General features: G+C 46.8%; 1 protein-coding gene across 4 annotated transcripts in view; it reads right to left on the reverse strand.

Moving 5' to 3' along the window:
- PDE1C (phosphodiesterase 1C) overlaps positions 1–20573 on the reverse strand; it is a 278643-nt gene that overhangs the window by 166055 nt on the left and 92015 nt on the right. For 2 of the 4 annotated variants that reach the window (XM_081834770.1, XM_081834769.1), the window contains exon 1: positions 2443–3095. The exons of the other annotated variants lie outside the window; for them this stretch is intronic. In XM_081834770.1, the coding sequence (XP_081690896.1) occupies positions 2443–2543 (101 nt within the window). In that variant the 5' untranslated portion in view covers positions 2544–3095. Of the gene's footprint in view, positions 1–2442; positions 3096–20573 lie in introns of those variants that run through there. 4 annotated transcript variants of the gene reach the window in all.

Raw genomic sequence — 20573 nt, forward strand, 5'->3', positions numbered from 1 at the left:
CTTAGGCTATACATGCAAGTATTTTACACCGGTGCACGGCAAAATAGAGTTAAGATCCTATTACAGGCAGGCTTGAAATAATCGTGTTTAGACTCGGTTTAGTTTGTGCACTAAGTTTTTACTAAGATCACAGTAAGAAAATACTATTACTACTAAGCTCATATCCCTTTTTTGTCTTGGTATACATTTGTGTTCTGTTTCACTTCCTGTGCAATTGCAATGCAGAGGTACAATCTGATGATGAAATTATTACCACCCTGCTGGTGGATGAAGACATTTATTTGCACGGAACTATGCGCCCTTCTGGAATATCCTGCTTGATCTTTTGAGGGACCAGTCTTTTTGTATGTGTATCCATTTGCTTTTAAGAGATTGAAAGCCTCTGCCTTCAAATTACTCATGGGGGAATCAGAAAGGAAAATAAAATAAAAGGTGAAATGCCTATTGCCTGAAGCTCAGCCAGCAGACTATGTTTATGAAGTGTCAAGTCCCATATCCAAGCCACCACCAAAAAACAGCACAATTAACAAAGAAGAAGAACAAACACATTTCAGTCACGCTAGTTTTGAAAGAAAGAGGGAAATTGTACTTTCTGGGAGGTTTTGAGAAGTCAAAGGGGGGCAGGTACTTTTTAAGTGTGCTGTCTTTTGCACTTGGGTGTTCATCCTGACACTATCTAAAGAAGGACAGCACTATTGTGACACATAAGACACACACACACCCCAGCAGGGTTCTGGCTACAGGATCACTTTGCAAGATGATGCCATTGAATTGAATACAACAGGGTCCTTTTGAATTTGCTTTGCTCCCTAAGTATGGGCAGAATTGCACCAGTGTTTATTACAGAGTGGATTGTCGTGAAATTATGCTATTGACCAAGACACTTCATCATATCTGACCATGAGGGTTAGTCTAGCTCTTGCACAGAATGTTTTAGAGAATGACAGATGTATATATAACCAGCAGAGAGATTGAAAAATAAAGGTTTGGGGTTGTTGTTTTTGTAGAGCTAGTATGTTTGGAACTGCTACACAACAGCTGTCATTGGGCTTGACTGCATTTCTTCACAAAACAGACTTCCTGGAACAGATCCTCACAGTGATATATATTCATTTCTGGTCCAAGGCAAGCACAACACGTTCAGAATAATTTCTTATAAAACGTGATATCACCAGGTTAAAGAAAACGATAACAAGCCAACAACTTGCAGAAAGAAAGCTTCAAGTTTTTTAAGCTGGGATTCTTGGGTGGAGTGCAGTGGCATAGCGTGGGTTGTCAGCACCCGGGGCAAGGCAAGTAATTTGCGCCCCCTAACCCGTGGATTTGCGCCCCCTAACCCTAACCCCCAGATGTTGCGCCCGGTGCGGCCGGCCCCCCCTACACCCCCCACGCTACGCCACTGGTGGAGTGGGGAGGGGGGCTGAGATTACTTTTCCCGATATATTCCCCTCATGCCCAGCATCTCTCCCTAGTGAAATCACAGTCTGTTTTGTTAAGATGATGAGAGAGAAAATATTCTGTTCTGAACATCTGGACAGATGCAGCTTAACATGCTAACACTCTATGTAGGCTTGATCAGAAAAGGAATAAAGCAAATACTCTGTTGCCATTAAACAGATTTACAGCACAATCCCATGCATGCCTATTCAGAAGTAACCCCTACTGAGTTCAGTGGGACTTACAGCTAAGTGTGTCTAGGGTTGCAGAACTAAAGTTTCTAATAATAATTTCATTGCCCCCCCCCCCACACACACTTAGAAACAAGAGATCCTGATACATACATATATATGCATTTCAAACCTCCCAGAACTATTGAATAACACTTTTATTTGCCTACCTCACCTTTCCTCTGTCATGCTGCTAGGACTAGCTGTACCTCCAATACGGCAAAAACCATGCCCATTCCAAAAGTTCAAGTAAATAAACACATGCTGAATCACAAGCATTTAACAAAAATAGACATGAGTTTCCTGCCGTTAAAAAGTGAATTTCAACTGTGTTTTCCAAGTTCCTCCACATTTGTTCAAGCTGCTTTTGGGAGAGGGAGGGAGGAACACACAAACAAACACAGAGGTAAACAGAACTGGGTATAGGCTTAGTTTTAATATGACAGAGGTGTGGCTGTTTGTTTTTTTTTATGCCCACTTGCATATGAAAACATCGTTGCATTTGTGCTGACATAAATGGCATTTCTTCACTGTAACATGCAATTTCAGCATATTCAGAGTAAAGACCATGGGTTTCTTTTACCCCTGTAAGTGGCTGGAAGTTGGTGGATATGCAGTAAGCAGGTGTGGTTTGTCCTTTGACTGGACTAAAAAGTATGTGGAAAAGAACAGATGTCTAAATCATTGCCATAAAAACGAGAGAGAGAGAGAGAGAGAGAGAGAGAGAGAGAGAGAGAGAGAGAGTAGGGAAAGACAAAATATAAGTGTTACTTACAGTCCTCTGAGGCGAAGCCATATCTTCTCTATTTGTTCCGGTTGCAGGTATTTCAAAGAGTTGCTCTCAAATTCTTCAATTTCCTTCGTTGGAGACTCCATAGCTCTATGTTTTCACTTTGGTCAAAGCTCAGAGAGAATGAATGCGTCCCCCGAAACATGCACACGCTCCAATTTCCTTTTCCTTTTTCTTTTTTGGTTAACACTGACCAGGAGCAGCAACCATATTTTCCCCCTGCCTCCAAATGCTCCCCCCTTTGCCACGCACACCCCTGGCTTCCACACTAGGAGCAAAAAATTTCAGGTGTGCTCCGGGGGGCAGCTGCGGTGGCATGCCATGTTCCTCAGAGTGATGGAAGGGATTAGAGGCTGATCTCCAGATTGAAGGCAACCCACAGATTTTTATTTTTTATTTTTACACAATAAGCCAAGGATACAATCAGTAATACCAGCTGAAGGATCTTTATCAGAGGCAAGGGAGGGGGTGGGGGGAAGCCTTGTGGACAATTAAGCTGTCTGAATGGGAGGCCTTATAGTACTGGCAGATGTACAGCTCCCAGTTATCCGCCTTGCCATTCGCTGGACTCACTCTGCGTCTCCCCTCTGTGCTATGAAAGGCAGCCCTCATTCCTTGCAGTGCCGAATTTCTCTCTCTCTCTCCTTCGCTCTCACACCCACCCACAAATGCCCTCCCCTTCTCGGGTTCTTCCACTTACCAGCCACTTTACTGACAGGCAAGGAAACCGGCAACTGAGGAAAAGTCATCTGTCAGCAGAAGCCTGACCAACGTCTGTGTCTCTTTCTTTCTCTCTCTCTCTTTCCCTTTCTCTCATTCTTTCCCTCTTCATACACAAAAGCACACCAAACTAGAGTAGTACAGAGGGAGATAATCCAAAGGGGGTGGGGGAAAGGCCTGCTTCAATTAAAGTGGAACAGAGTCAAGCAATTGCACTAATGCACCTCCAAGAGAATCTGCCTAAGTGAGCGAGCAATTGTGGATGAGAGACGACGCCACTGTGTAAAACTGTTTTAGATCTAGATGCACCCTTTTGGAGAAAAGGGTAAAATCAACTAGTAACCAAGTAACTGCGAAATGGAAAGCTAATTACCAACAAATGAACCATTCCTAAACAAGTATTGGCAAAAGGTGGGAACAGCTGACCAATGAGAAAACTTGCTTCATCTCCCGTCGCTGAAAGTAGCCACGGACCGATCAGTTTAGCTACAAAGACATTGCTTTGGAGTAAAGGCTTCCATCAAATGACTTTCTGAAGCAGCACTTTTCCTCCAGGTTAAAATTTTCAAATCATGTTCCATAGGATTCTTTGACTAAAAGATGCCCAAATCTTAAGCATTATTATTAAAAACTGTTTACATTGTTTTCCTCTGAATTTGTGTATTGAGAATAACACTGTATGCATCTGATGAAAGAGACCTCTCTGTGAAAGCTTTTGTAATAATCTAGTCTTTAAGATGAGGCAAGATTCTTCATTGATTTTGCTGCAACAGACTCACACAAGTCTATAACCCTGGTCAAAAAAGTGTTATTACTGAGGCATTTCAGTCTATTTGTAAAGTTTATTCACAGTACCCTAGCACCACGACAAAGTCTTTTTCCAATGGACCAGGGTCAATTCTATATTCAGATATAGATTCTCAAGTGCGGCTTTGTAAACAGCTTTGAGGTTTCATCACAATCAAGTGGTATAAAAAGTATGAAACACACACACACGTTTATTTTTCGCCCTGCCCCACTTTAAAATGCAACCATGAGCAGAGGCTCAGATCAGGCTTTTGCTCACAAGCATGTGAAACTGGAGTGCGACAAAACGATTGACACGTGCTCTTCATTAGAGATGTCAGAAGATTCCATCAGAAATGAGAGCAGAAATTTCCACAAGTCGCATTTTGGTCCGAGGTGAGGGACAGAAATCACACGAGCATATCTGAGTGGTGCTTGCTATCATTTTAGTCTGCAAGTGTTAGCATAATAAATTGCATTATTTTCTGCACTGTTTTTGACATTTCCTTTCATTGAGATGTATTCAAATCAGAGAGAGTTCTTATCTCTCCTGCATCAAAGGAGCGGCATATTTAACTGTTACCACCAGGTTACAACTCAATGAAAGAGCCAGGAGGAGGGCAATGTTTTCCCATGGTGAGCGCTTGAACGGATGGCACAGCATTGCTTCTCTGGCTTCCCAGTGCCACATGTCACTGCTGGTTACCTAGAAGGGGAGGGTTGAGGCAAGCAACGAGAGCAGCGGATTGGCTCCACTTATGTGCCCGCACGATGTCAGGATTCCCACTCGGCTCTCCCTCTCAATAACCAGCAGCAATGAACCCTGCAAGCATTGACCTGCTGGCCATTCCTGATTTAACCCCTGGAAAGCATGGAGAAGGAAGGAAGGAAGGAAGGAAGGAAGGAAGGAAGGAAGGAAGGAAGGAAGGAAGGGGAAGGAAGTACCAGGACAATTGCTAAAGGAGTGCAACTCCATGGAACTCCCATGTTGTGTGTGTGTGTGCGCTTGCCTGCCAATACAACTTTCTTCATGGAATCCCTGGAACTGGAAATGCTGTTTGTGAAAAGGTGTCTCAGAAGATCCCGGCTTCAGCTCTTGGCTCAGGGGTACCCAATGTGATGATCTCCAGATATTGGCGCTACAATTCCCAGCTTCCATGTTGGCTACCCCTGTGCTTTGCAAAGAGATCTGGAATATTTCTTTCAGAAGGGCTGAAGTCACTTTACAGTGGTACCTCAGGTTAAGTACTTAATTCGTTCTGGAGGTCCGTTCTTAACCTGAAACTGTTCTTAACCTGAAGCACCACTTTAGCTAATGGGGCCTCCTGCTGCCGCCGCACCACCGGAGCCCAATTTCTGTTCTTATCCTGAAGCAAAGTTCTTAACCTGAAGCACTATTTCTGGGTTAGCAGTGTGTGTAACCTGAAGCGTATGTCACCTGAAGCATATGTAACCTGAGGTACCACTGTATTACTTCTTTTAATTAGATTGTAAGCTTTGGGTACAGGGCCCTGTGGGTTAAAAGCAAAAGGATTCCTGTGCAGCACCCAATTACTATAGACATTTATTTATTATCATTCTTCCATCTTTACCTCTTTGGCTCATGCCTCGCTCAGCTCAATCACCTAGTTCCCTCCACCTTTGAGACGAGGCAGTCGAGAATGAAAAAAGGAACATTTCATTCTGACAAGGTCATTGTTTCATAAATTGCGGCACATTTTTCAGTGCTGAGACCTAGCAGCCCACCTAGTGCTCTTCCTCCTCGGAAAAGACCACCTTGTATTGAATAGAATAAAATAAAAATGCTAATCTGGTCTTAAAATCAGAAGGGGGGTGGGAATGGGCACTGTAATGGCAAAAGTACTGCAAGCACTAAGTATGTGAAGCATTAAGTATGTGAAGCATTCACCAAAACCAGCTCTCAGGGACAGAAATTTATCATCAGGAGAAAAAATCCCAATCAACGGAAAGGAAGATTGGGTACGCAGAACAGGTTCAGTCCTGTTTGTAGTCTGGGTTATGAGTGATCATAATATCTAAATACAACCAAATATGTAATATTAAAATGTATTGATACCCTTCCCACAATACAAGATTTTAAAAAAGTTAAATCAATACAATTTACGTAATCAAGTACAAAAAACCTCCCCTTTACAGCATAGAGGAGGGAGAAAGGTTGTTTTCTGCTGCTCCAGAGAAGCGGACACGGAGCAATGGTTCCAAACTACAAGAAAGAAGATTCCACCTAAACATTAGGAAGAACTTCCTGACAGTAAGAGCTGTTCGACAGTGGAATTTGCTGCCAAGGTGTGTGGTGGAGTCTCCTTCTTTGGAGGTCTTTAAGCAGAGGCTTGACAACCATATGTCAGGAGTGCTCTGATGGTGTTTCCTGCTTGGCAGGGGGTTGGACTCGATGGCCCTTGTGGTCTCTTCCAACTCTATGATTCTATGATTCTAACCATTTTTTTCCTGCAGTAATTCGTAACAGTTTTTAGATTCACAGGCAACAAAGCCAGCCACCCATTTAGTGATGTAATTTTCAGGATCTACTAAAAGACACTTTCCTTTTGATGATGCATTCCGGTCTGCAGTTCAAACATTGGGTTTCAGAGATCATCAAAGTGCTGTTAGAGAAGGCATATTAACAGATATGATCTTCCGCATCCCAGATCTACAAATACATAGCCTATTCCCATAACCAGACAAAATATACCATGTCTATTTTTAGAGCAAGGCCTGCACAACTTGAATCAATAATCTGAATTCGTTCTGTGATGATGCACAAACAGACTACAGTATCTTTGTTTTGGCTCATACATTCTCTCAAGTGATGCAGTTGTCTCTTCCCTGTGGTTAAATGCACACTAATAACATTTGGACGACTGAATGACATGGGATTGCTGAGGTTGTACGGTACCATTCATGCCATTAGCCATGGACCAGATTGGGGGGGGGGTGCTGCTGCCCCCAAGGGCTTGAACCTAGTGACACATGTGAGTCAATCATCCAAATGGTAGCAAAGTTCCACGATACTGAGTCACAGGAAAGTCATAGCGATACCACACTGGATATGAGTTAAAAGGTAAAGGGACCCCTGACCATTAGGTCCAGTCGTGGCAGACTCTGGGGTTGTGCCGCTCATCTCGCTTTATTGGCCAAGGGAGCCGGCGTGCAGCTTCCGGGTCATGTGGCCAGCATGACTAAGCCGTTTCTGGCGAACCAGAGCCGCACACAGAAATGCCGTTTACCTCCCCACCAGAGCGGTAACTATTTATCTACTTGCACTTTGACGTGCTTTCGAACTGCTAGGTTGGCAGGAGCAGGGACCAAGCAACAGGAGCTCACCCAGTCATGGGGATTCGAACTGCTGACCTTCCGATCGGCAAGCCCTAGGCTCAGTGGTTTAACCCACAGCGCCACCTGCGTCCCCAGCAAATGAGTGAGCCATATCCAAATGATTTAGGGCTTTTCTGGCCAAAACAAGCAACCTAAATTATGTCCACAGGGTTCTACAAATGCAATGTGAACCATGGAGCAAGAGGCTCCAACAATTGACCTCTGTTCCACGAGCAGCGGCTCAAAATTCAGGAAAAAGTGAGCATCATTACCTCCATGTGGGCAAGTGTGATGAATGAGCAGACCATCATTAATCAAGACAATATTAAGCTATAGCCTTTCATGATAAAACACAGGGAACATTCCGAAAACTGGGTGTGCTGCAGAGTATAAATATATCCCTACATTTTAGCTGAAGGATTTAGTTCAAAGCTATGGAATTTGTTTAAAGCATTTGGGTTAATTTTAAATCCACCCATTTCTCAAGGTTTCTCCAAATTGCCTTTCAGAAGCACTTAAGTCTAAAACAAATCACTGGGCATCTTTCTGAAACCTGAGCAACTGAATGTATGGATTTTGGCTATAAGACTGTCGGGAAAAGGTTGATTTTCTATTCAAAATATACTGTCAATATTCCACATGCAACAAGACTGAATTGGGTTTTTCATCTAATGTCATCACAACATCTCCCCCCCCCCCAGCAATTAATGAAAGAAATACAGCTTTCTCTCGATGGTTAAGATGTCTGTGCATCAGTCCATGAGGAGAAAACAGTTACATTTCATTTGAATGTTGGGATTTATTCAAATGAGTGCGAATGAAAATTGCCTTTTGGCTAATAAAGAGGTTGAGTCCAAAAACCAAACTGGTAAGGCAGAAACAGGGTGAGCTCCTGATATTACGGATTTTGCCCTTGATAAAATTCCCTCTTGAAGGCCACATTTTCCATCAGGGCAACCATGGCGGGCTTCAACAGTAGAGGTAGCAAGCAAAATGGCCTTGGCCCAGTATTCCTGAAGGAGCGTCTCCACCCCCATCATTCTGCCCGGACGCTGGGGTCCAGCGCCGAGGGCCTTCTGGTGGTTCCCTCATTGTGAGAAGCAAAGCTACAGGGAACCAGGCAGAGGGCCTTCTTGGTAGTGGCGCCCGCCCTGTGGAACGCCCTCCCGCCAGATGTCAAAGAGAAAAACAACTACCTGACATTTAGAAAACATCTGAAGGCACCCCTGTTCAGGGAAGTTTTTAATGTGTGACATTTTAATGTATTTTTAATCTTTGTTGGAAGCCACCCAGAGTGGCTGGGGAAACCCAGCCAGTTGGGTGGGGTACAAATAATAAAAAATAATAATAATAATAATTCAAAAGAATCATTGGAGGCTGAATCTAGCTGACATTTTAAGTTTCACAACATCCACTAGGGAGACACAAACAGGTATACTATGGGAAATTGACATGGTGGAATGCTTGCCATCCCTTGGAGCTCTGGTCTGGAAGATTTCTCAACAGCTGCCCTTGCCAAGGTGCCAGGGCCCTAGCAGCTTACTAGGGATGCCAAGTGCTGGTGCCAGCCCTGACTGGAAATGCTAGCCTGTGCCTACTGCCTAGGAGAGGGGTATAGGGTCTCTAAAAGAACTCCCAGTACTCCCATGAAACTACTGCTCCCATAATTCTTTGGGAGAAGGTGTATCAACTAACAGATGGAAACTGGTATGTTTTGGTTGCACAGATATACCTAAGAGAATTCGTGTATGCTCAAATCGGGCACTCTTCTCCTGCTAAAGCTATCAGGTAGGTGTACAAATCCACCTTAACATAAGACACAAACCTTTAGGCCACAGGAACATGCAATTCCGATAATACCTGGGGGAAATGTTTCTACCCATAGATTCAAAAGACATTAATTGGGACATGCCATTTTGTATTATTTTGGATTTCTCAACAAATGGGGCAAGCTACTTTTCCATTTATTAGAAAGAAAATTAGCACACTTGAAGAAATGATGGCAATAGCTTTATTGGAAAGAAAACAAGGGGAAGACTGACACTTCAGAAGCCATTAAAAAGTTCTGCCTGGTGACATAAAATGGAATGCTTGACATAAAATGCAAATTATGAGAAACAATAAAGAATATGCCTGGAAAATATCTGAAACACTGAATTTTGTCACACTGATTGGAAAGTGATCTTAACAACATGAAATCTTCCATTTGAAGTACTTTGTAAATGCCACTAATAGAAAACCTTTTCATTTAAAGGTTTTCATGGTAGGACACCATTGGGACTAATTAGAATTTTACTGGCCAATATTATCTATCTTCCTGTCCATGTGGCCTTAAGTTATGCAAATCCTTTGTACAAATGAAATACACAAAATGCACCTTACTACGCTGATAGATACCTATATTTGTGTAAATAGGACTGTGTGAATGTCACCAAAGCTGATCTCTAATTAAAAAATGACGCCAATACAGTAGACATTTTCCTGAGAATGTCGGAGATAGGGAGGGAGGGGCAGGCAGGAGTACCAGATACATATTGCAGTGTTGTTGTTAATCCCTGCTCAGGCTTCCCCTTAGTGCTGTTGTTAACCACTGCTCTGGCTTCCCCTTACCCTGAGACGTTCATGTTCTGTGCATCTGCACATCAAGACCATGTTAGTTATTCCTGTCCTCTAGGCACACTCAGTTTCTACTTCCTGAGCATCACATTTCATAGAGACTTCCCAGCCATGTGGGCGGGAATTATATGATCTGTATATACCCTTCTGTTTTTGCAGCCCTATGTGGACTGGGCTTGGCATCCACGGGCCCCTATGCATCTACTGAATTGAAATCAGGCATGAAGAAGAAATGGGACCAGTCAGCATGCTCATGATGAAACTCAGAATCCTAACTGCTGCACAGAGGTGATATCTTCCAAGCCCAGTTTTTGACCCACTAGGACTGCCATAAGTCTGGATTTTCCCAGAAAAATCCAGCAATCAGCCAGCAGAATGGCGTCAGGGCGGATTTTGCCAAATCGGCAAAATGTCTGGGAAAACCCTGACGTATGGCAAGCGGGGGTAAGTTAGCCACAAAATCTCCCCCTAAAGCTCCAAAACTTAAAAGCTCAACAACTTTGAGAAAAAGAAAAAAAAGCTCAACAACTTTACCCAGATATCCACTTTTAGGAATATGGCAACCGAAAGACCCACAAATTGCTAAAGGATTTCAATCTTAGATACCCAGGTTACTGTCTTCTTTCCTAAATCTCCTCTCTCAGAATGCAGTTAAACTTAACTTATGTAGTTAAACATCCAGACCCTTTAGGGGGAACACCATGCTTAAATAACCTCTTTCCTGAGCAGATCTACTGAGCGACAATTTGGTTTGCTGGTGAAGGCATCCCTAGGGCTTTCCTGAACTTCATGATTATTTGTTCCTCACTCCCTGCATACAGATGAAGTAAAATCTGCTTTCTGTAAACTTTTCTTGCTCTTTGCTTTTTCCTTCACATTATCTGGGCACCGAACCAAAACAGAAAAAAACAACAACAACAAATCTCTGTGGTAGGATTTCTTGCTCCTCATGACACATTGAGCCCAAACTTGTGGAAATAATAATCACACAGCAAGTCCTATCTTAAACTTTACTTTGACCATCAAGGGGTTGGCCTCCCACACACTGGCAAAAGGGCACCTCCTCAACTTGGAAATTCACATTTCAGCTCGTGAAAGAGTTGCGTCTCCTCAAAGATGTCATTCCATAAGACACTTAACTTCACATCCTCAACAGCAGCTGCGCTGTTTAGTGGGATTCTTCTAAAAACATTTGGCACAGCTTGACTTAGATTTCTTGCTTCGGATTTCGGGAAATAACAAACTGGCAAAAGCAGTGGCTTATGACTTCTTCACACGTTATGTTTGACTCCAGGTTACAGTACAGGACAGACAAGAATAAGTACTTCTTCACACACAACACATCAGTTACCAGTGGAATTCACTGCCACAAGCTTTGGTGACAGCCATTAGCCTTGATGGCTGTCAGGGAACTGCCATCGGAGAGACAGGTAGTGGACAGGCTACAGGAGAATAGGAGAGAATCTGCGGTAGAAGAGGGAACCAGCAGGGGGAGTGCAGGAGTCACAGCGGAGGGGAGGCTCTGGGATGCTTCCAGTGAGAGTAGTGGAGAGGTAACGGGACCCCCGTTGGGAACGCCCACCCTTCGCCGGAAACTGTCACGCAGAGAGTCTCGAAAGCGCATGTCTGTCAAAGAGCTTTTATGTTGGCGTAAATTCCGTAGACGCCCACTGTCAGATTCTACCAGCGACTGACGGAGTCATGCTTTGGGGGCTCCGTTAGTGCATCGGTTTGGATGACCAGCCAAACCCCAGAGGGATCAAGCTTTTACGCACAAGCAGCACACTATCCCACCACAGCAATCTGACAGTCTTTGAAAGCAGCTTGTGCAAGCAGAAGGCATCATGAGCGAACCATCCGGAACCGGAGGAGCAGGAGCGGGAGCTGGCGCAGATCCAAGCCTGGAACAAAGGTACAGGGCGTTGGAGGTCCAGCTGGCACTGCAAACGGCGAGGCTCGAGGAGAGGAGGGCTCAAGATGCAGATAAGGGGAAGACCACCCCACTTGCCAGACGGGTGCCTGGACTGGTGCAGAAATTTGGGGGGGATCCCCGGAACTATCAAGCCTTTAGGACAGAGATGCAATATGCACTCAATCTACTGTTTGATGACTTCCCCGACGAGAACTCTAGAGTGGCGTACGTGATTGGCCATCTAGAGGGAGGGGCGAGGGACTGGGTTCGGCCCCTGATGGCAGCCAATAATGAAATCTTAAAGGACACAATGAAGTTTTTCCGCGCCATGGACTTGATGTTTTCCAGCGAGATCGAGCAGGGAGTGGTGCGCAGGCAGTTAATGGCGTGTAAACAGGGGAGCCGATCTGTACGTGAGTACTGGACTGAGTTCACCATGCTGATTCATAGACTTGGGTGGGACCTTGCTAGTGAACCTATTCAAATGCTGTTTGAAGAAGGTCTCTCTCCGGCAGTGAAAGATGAACTTTCCCGGGCGCCTAGGGCGGAGTCTATGGATCAGCTGACTAAATCAGCGCTGTCCATTGGGGCACGCCAGGAAGCTAGAGCTATGGAAAAGCGGGAAGGAAAGGGGGAACGTTGGAAGGACTTCCGCATTCCAGAGATTCCGGAGCAGCCTTTCCCGCCAGCAGAGCCGATGGAACTTGGAACAGCGCGCGCGCGCGCAGTTTCAAACACCAGTGAAGGGCGGAAGAAGGAGGGAAAGAGCGGCAAGAGATGCTATCTCTGCCAACAGCCAGGTCACTTTGCCAGAGTCTGTCCGCAAAGGAAGGAATGGCAAGGGATGGCGGGAACTGTTGGGGGGAAGGAGGAAGAAGAAATCACGGAGCCAGTAAAAGCCAACGCCTGGTTGCCAACATCAGGGCACAGCAGCCAGGCCAGGGAGTAATGAATGTGCCCACGCCGGAACCTCCAAGACCAGCGCTTGTGATAGAGGTGTTGCTGGAACTGGCAAACGGACACCCACTGAAGATAAAGGCGCTATTGGATTCAGGTAGCTCATGTAATTTCATGAGCAAAGAGTTTGCAGCTGCACACCAAATACAGACTATCCCATTGAGTAAGCCTTTGCAGGTTACCACGATTGATGGGAGGGAGCTGTTGGGAGGAGAAGTGAGCCAACAGACTGTACCAATGATAATGAGGGTGGCACGACACACCGAACTGATAGCGTTTAACGTAGCCACCTTGGGAGGAGCTCCTATTATCTTGGGTATGAGCTGGCTGGCGCTACACGATCCGCTAGTAGGCTGGCATCAGAGAGTGGTTTCCTTTGGATCAGCACATTGCCTAGAACACTGCAAGGAGGGAGAGGCTCAGGCAGGCGCCAGGGGCACTCTAGCAGGGATGGAAGTGATGGACAAAGGGAGGGTGCCACCACAATACGCTGACTTGCTTGACGTATTCAGCGAAAAAGAAGCAGTTAAACTGCCCCCGCACAGACCCTTTGATTGTCAAATTACCTTACTCCCAGGAGCACAATTGCCAGTGGGCAAGCTGTATGCAATGTCAGACAGTGAGATGCAGGAGTTAAGGGAGTTCATTGACAAGAATCTCAAGCGAGGTTTCATCAGAGAGTCACGAGCGGTGGGGGGCAGCCCAGTGTTCTTTGTGGACAAAAAAAACACAGGCAAGCCCAGGCTTGTATGTGATTTCAGGGCCCTAAATGCAGTGTCAGAACCAGTGACTTTCCCTATGCCCAGAATTGATGACATTCTAACACGGGTGAGAAAAGGGAAAATTTTTACCAAGCTGGACCTTAGGGGGGCATATAACTTGATACGTGTGAGAAAGGGGGATGAGTGGAAGACCACTATGTTCACCCCCTTGGGGGCCTTTGAGTACACCGTTATGCCTTTCGGATTACAAGGGGGCTCCGCCTGTTTTCAATCATTCATGAATCACGTCCTGGGGCCACTGCTCTACAAGAACTGCGTAGCGTTCTTAGATGACGTTCTGGTGTACTCAGACAATGAGGAGCAGCATGTGCGAGATGTAAGAGAGGTACTGAGCAAGCTGCGAGAAAACCGGCTGTGGGTGAAACTGGAGAAGTGTCAGTTTCATACCAAGGAGGTGGAATTCCTGGGGTACCGGTTGTCTGACAAGGGATTGGCCATGGATCCCAGCAAGGTTCAAGCGGTACTGGAATGGAAAACACCAAAGACCAAGAAGGACGTGCAAAGGTTCCTGGGCTTCGGAAACTTCTATAGGAAGTTCATCAAAAACTTTGCCCATTTAACAGCGCCCATCACGGATTGTCTTAGTAGCAAAAAGAAATTTGTTTGGACGGGAGAAGCGCAACAAGCGTTCGAACGCTTAAAGCAGGCGTTTGCGTCGGAAGAGCAACTCTTGCACGTGGATCTACAACAACCAATGAGAGTGGAGACTGACGCGTCAGACCGAGCGGTGGGGGCCGTTCTTCTCCAGCCGGGAAAAGATACGTCTGAATGGAGACCGTGTGCATTCTTCTCGCGGAAGTTGAACAAATCAGAGAGGAACTACACAGTGTACGACCGAGAACTGCTCGCCATTCATGAAGCATTCCGGAAATGGCGGCACTTGCTGATTGGGGCGCAGCACAAGGTTCAAGTCCGAACTGACCACAAAAATCTGGAATACTGGAGAACAGCCCGAGTGCTGAACCAGAGACAAGTGAGATGGGCCCAGGAGTTCTCCAAATTCCACTTTGAGATTCGTTACGTGCCCGGCTCCGAGAACGTGAGGGCGGACGCTCTTTCCAGGAAACCTGAGTACTTAGAGGGGGAGGGAGCGCCTGAGGCAAGGCATGTAATCCCTGAAGACCGCTGGGTGTGTGGGGCGGCATTGGTGGGGCAGAGGGAACTGATAGAGGGTACGGAGAACGATGAATACGCCCAAGAGAAACTCAGAGAGCTCCGGAGGACAGAGGAGAACACAGGGGGGTTCGAAGAAAAGAACGGGGCGTTGTATTACAAAGGGGCACTGTACATACCCGACGGGGAACTGAGGGGCAGAGTACTCAAGCAGTTGCATGACAGCCCCACAGCGGGACATTTTGGACAGCACAAAACCATGTGGTTGGTTACCAGGGAGTTTTGGTGGCCCAAGGTGAGGGAGGACGTACGGGAATATGTCAGGGGTTGCGACAGGTGCCAGCGAGCGAAAGGAGAGAGGGTGGCGCCAGCGGGGCTATTACAACCCTTACCCACGCCCGAAAGGCCATGGGAGGCAGTATCCATAGATTTTATGACGGACCTGCCAAAATCCAAAGGCAAAACAGCTGTCATGGTGGTGGTAGATCAATTAACCAAGATGTGTCATTTTATAGCTTGTTCACATGCAGTCACAGCGGAGGAAACCGCCAAGTTGTTTGTAGAACATATTTTCAAGTTGCATGGCGCCCCCTTGAGGGTGGTCAGCGACAGAGGGAAACAATTTACTTCCAGGTTCTGGAGGAAACTTATGAGCTTACTGCACGTAGAACTCAATTTCTCAACTGCCCGGCACCCAGAAACCAATGGGCAAGCGGAAAGGGCAAATGGGGTTTTACAACAATACCTGAGGTGTTATGTAAAAGACAGAGAAAATGATTGGGTGGATAAGTTACCTCTAGCAGAATTTGCCTACAACAACGCGGAGAACGTGTCCACAGGGATGAGTCCCTTCCTGGCAAATTATGGGTGTCACCCCCGGGCATTCCCAGGAGAGGGAGGGGAGAGGTGGAGCGTGCCGGCGGCGGAATATTTTTTTGAAGAGATGGAGGCGATCCACCGTCAGCTTCAACTTAACTTAGAGAAAGCCAAGGAAGAATATAAGAAGCAAGCAGACAGAAATAGGAGGGAAGGTGAAACTATAAGGGTGGGGGACCGGGTGTGGTTGTCCACCCAAGGGCTACCGTTCAAGGGCGGGAGTAAGAAATTGAGGCCCAAAAGATTGGGACCCTTTGAGGTCATACAGCAGGTCAACCCAGTGGCATTCAAACTCAGGCTGCCCAGTCACATGAAATTACACCCAGTATTTCACAGGTCATTACTGTCGCCGTACCGAGAGGGACGCGAGTGGGGGGAGCGTGAGAGAGAGGCCACCCAAACGCCCGTGATAGAAGAGAGAGAGCGCGACATGAACGTGGCAGGAATCATTGATTCCAGGTGGAAGGGGAATCAGGTGGAATATCTGGTAGAATGGGAGGGGGAAGCAGAGTCGGAAAACACTTGGGTACCAGCAGAGGTAGTCAATGACGAGGTTTTAATAGAAACATTTCATCAGCGTTTCCCAAGAAAACCGCAACCCGTGGCTCGATTTAGAAGGGAACACTTTGGGACCACCGATGAGGAAGGAGAGTTTGAAGGGTTCCCAGAGTCAGGGGTGGGTGAAGAAGCCGACTCCGACGAAGAAGAGGAAGACGGGGAGAGAGACGGTACGCCGTGGCTGGAAGTGTTAGAATCCTCGGACGACGAGGAGAGTTCCTTCAGGGGCTTTCCGCCCTCACCGCCAGTGGGAGAGGAGGCGGGAGGGGGTGAAGGGGGCCCTGGGGGGGAGGTGGATGTCAGGGAACTGCCATCGGAGAGACAGGTAGTGGACAGGCTACAGGAGAATAGGAGAGAATCTGCGGTAGAAGAGGGAACCAGCAGGGGGAGTGCAGGAGTCACAGCGGAGGGGAGGCTCTGGGATGCTTCCAGTGAGAGTAGTGGAGAGGTAACGGGACCCCCGTTGGGAACGCCCACCCTTCGCCGGAAACTGTCACGCAGAGAGTCTCGAAAGCGCATGTCTGTCAAAGAGCTTTTATGTTGGCGTAAATTCCGTAGACGCCCACTGTCAGATTCTACCAGCGACTGACGGAGTCATGCTTTGGGGGCTCCGTTAGTGCATCGGTTTGGATGACCAGCCAAACCCCAGAGGGATCAAGCTTTTACGCACAAGCAGCACACTATCCCACCACAATGGCTTAAGGACTGTGTGAGCCAAATTCCTAACTTCCAGTCACCCACTTTGCCACTGCATACTGGTTCTGCTGGTGTGTTCATACTGAGCCGAACTTGTCACTGTCTCTCCCCTCCCTCACTCTTATCTCAGTATACAGCAGTGGCACACACAACCAGAGGTCAGGTGAGCATTGCTGCTCCACCTGATGCTGCTAAAATTCACAGATAACGTTTGTTGGCAGGACCAGCTCTATCATTAGGCAGAGTGAGGCCACCACCTCAGGTAGTAGATGCTCAATGGGGGCGGCAGCAGTTTTCTGGCCATTCTTTCCGCACACACCCAGCCATTCATTTTTGTTGGAGGACAGAACTGCTTATGCCACATGATCTGTGCTGGGCGCCCTAAAACTAGCCTGCTTCTTCAAGGGCAGAAGAGGAAAAGATCCCATCTCCAGTGTTGAAGGAAGATCCAGCTGACAATCCAGTCAGTCTCTGTCTGAGGAATGAGGAAGGGCGCCATTTTGTCCTTTTCCTCTGGCTGCAAAACATCCTGGGCTGCCCCTACCCATCACCCCCTCTAGCCCCAAACCTGGACAAGGCCTGCTGATGTCTTTGCAGCCAAAACACTTCCACCCACACACAACACGGAACGCTTCTGCATGCTTGTGAAAAACCAGAGATTTGCAGAAGTGCCTAAAAATGTTTAGTGGGAGGACCCCTCGAAAAAACCAGAATGAAATCCAGACTGCATATGCATGCTTGTGTAGAGAAAACGGGAATTAGGAAAGGCATCTGCAGTGAATATGGAAGTGAGGGGGCTGGTGAGCCAAGCCACCTGCTCCCAGCAGGAACCATATTCAAAACTAAAGCTCAGCTGAAATTTCTCAAGACTTTTTTTTCTGAGGGAATTTCTGACAATTGCATTTCTTTTCCTCACAGCCGTCCTGGAAAAAGAAGACCACTTTGCAGAATTTTCTTTAAGTATTCTTCGCCACTGGGGGACGGCAGCCACCATTGTCCCCTTGCCCTGGAACGACACCAGGTCTGGGGCACCGTGGAAGATGCAAAACGCTAGCCAGGCTGCCAACACAGTGACAGTTGTGTGTCGAGGTCCCCAAGGCACCACCCCCCCAAAAAAATAAAACACAATTGACACATGATTTTTGTTTAAGGTTTTTGGCATAATTTTAGCCACAACATTATTAAAATACAAGAAATGTGAGTGGTTGCTTAGGCATTGGTTGCGACTATCTGGCCCCGCACGGAGACAGTCTGACATCCACACGCCCGCGAAGTCAAAAAGGGAAAACATTTTGGGGAGAAAGATGGAGCTGGGTACCATGCCCTCACCTCTCCCCTAATGCTCCCAGGGGTTCTTACGTGGCCCTAGCCCCTTGACAGGGGTTCGGACAAAAGCATGGCGAGTCCCTGGATTCCTTTAACGGAATCCCTTGCAGCAGCAACACTTTTGGAGGGGCAGGCACAGCCAATCCATACCCCTCCACCAACCAATTCATAAAACCAATGCCTAACCGCAACCTTACAGGTTGTGGCAATTTGCTACGCAGTAGGCAAAACCCAAATGGCACCAGCCAATCAGCCAAATGGACAAAATTCCTACCGGGCCCCTGCCCCAAAAGCAGATGACCACATGACAGGCATAGCAAGGTCAAGCGAAAACCCCTGAACATAGGGAGGGTGGACGGGTGATCCAATGCACACAGCGAAAAGAGGAAGCTCAACGCTGCACGCAGGGTATATAAAGGCTATGGCTGTCAATCACAAAATGGCAACATATGACTCTCCCCAGCAGCAAGAAGAACTCAGTTATAATGGTAGCCAACCTCTTTTCCCGCCCAGCAACAGTGGGGTGTCTTGTTAGCCCCCACTGCAACACGTGCTCTCCATAAAGGAGAACACGCTCTGGTGTCAGATGCAGTCGCAGCAAAATAAGCCTGAGGGTAGAAGAAAAAAGTTGCACCACTGCTAATGGGGAGCCCCACAGGCCTGCAAAAGCGTTGGGGAATTTCTCCCCCTCTGGAGAAATTCAGTGAAATTCTCTCTCTCTCTCTCTCTCTCTCACTCACTCACACACACACACACACAAATTCTCTGCTCCTAAATTGAGTGGAGAATTCCCAGAGGTCACTTGTGCACTGCCTAGGACTGCCATACATCCAGAATTTCCCAGATTCATCCATCGAAAATGGCATCCAGGCAGAATTATCGAAAATCAGCTTAAATGTCCACGAAAACCCGTGCATATGGCAGCCCATATTGGAAGAGTTGGTTTTTTGGTGATTTCCTTCATTGGGGGGAGGGGACTAAAAAGAGTTCAACAACTTTTGTGTCCGGATATTCACTTTTTGAACTATGGCCAGCCTAGCACGGCAGTGTTACAATGGGGCAATAACAAAGCAACTGTGTTGGGTTAATGGGCAGTGCCATGGGGCAGAAGGGGGGCAAGCACACACACACCCAAACAAGGATCTCTCTCCCCATTCCATCCCTCATTGCTGGACTCTTGTCAATAATATAAACTGTTCTTTTTCTGTCGTGGATCTTAACATGTGGAACACAATGCGCACACATAGAAAAATACTTTGACTTTTCTGTGTTCTCTCTCCCCTCCTCCACTCCCCACCCTAAAAAATTCTGGGTCTGGGAAGGGAAGGAAGCTGGAATTAGGTGGAGGTACTTAAAGAAAGGGACGCGGGTGGAGCTGTGGGTTAAACCACAGAGCCTAGGACTTGCCGATCAGAAGGTCAGCGGTTCGAATCCCCGTGATGGGGGGGAGTTCCCATTGCTTGGTCCCTGCTCCTGCCCACCTAGCAGTTCGAAAAGACGTCAAAGTGCAAGTAGATAAATAGGTACTGCTCCAGCGGGAAGGTAAACAGCGTTTCCGTGCGCTGCTCTGGTTCACCAGAAGCGGCTTAGTCATGCTGGCCACATGACCCGGAAGCTGTACTCCAGCTCCCTCGGCCAATAAAGCGAGATGAGCGCCACAACCCCAGAGTCGGCCACGACTGGACCTAATGGTCAGGGGTCCCTTTACCTTTACAGGAAAAAAAGATGGCCCAGGAAGAAGATGGCTAATGGGGGAAGGAGAAGAGGGACGCACAGCAGTACAAAGGGGATGGGCTGTGACGTTTTGTGGCACTTTTTGGTTCAGAAGCAGCTTTTGAATACCAAGTGCTGAAGGAAAGCAAGCAGAATGGGCAGTCTAGAATGCTTAGAAAATTTTTGATTTACAGTGGTACCTCGGATTAAGTACTTAATTCGTTCTGGAGGTCTGTTCTTAACCTGAAACTGTTCTTAACCTGAAGCACCACTTTAGCTAATGGGGCCTCCTGCTGCTGCCGCGCCGCCAGAACACGATTTCTGTTCTCATCCTGAAGCAAAGTTCTTAACCTGAAGCACTATTTCTGGGTTAGCAGAGTCTGTAACCTGAAGCGTATGTAACCTGAGGTACCACTGTACATTGCAATTCTACATGCCATTGTTCTGAAGTAAACCACATTGAATTCAGTGGGGCTTCCTCCTGAGTATGTGTGCACAGGAATCTGCCCATCCGTTGCTACCTACCTAGTCAACCATGAAATTAATACCACTAGCTGTCACCACTGAACCACATCGTCTCTACCTTGAAATACATTGGTCTGGAACGATTCTCTTTGAAGTGAAGGTCAGAAAAATCTATCTGGCAATCCTGAGTTTATTTTTTCCTCACCCTCGGTTTTGCTTTCCAATTTATATGGAATGCAAGAAACCTTTGTAGCTAATTT

Source organism: Podarcis erhardii (genome assembly GCF_964252035.2).
Source record: "Podarcis erhardii genome assembly, chromosome: 12".
In the NCBI taxonomy this organism is placed as follows: domain Eukaryota; kingdom Metazoa; phylum Chordata; class Lepidosauria; order Squamata; family Lacertidae; genus Podarcis; species Podarcis erhardii.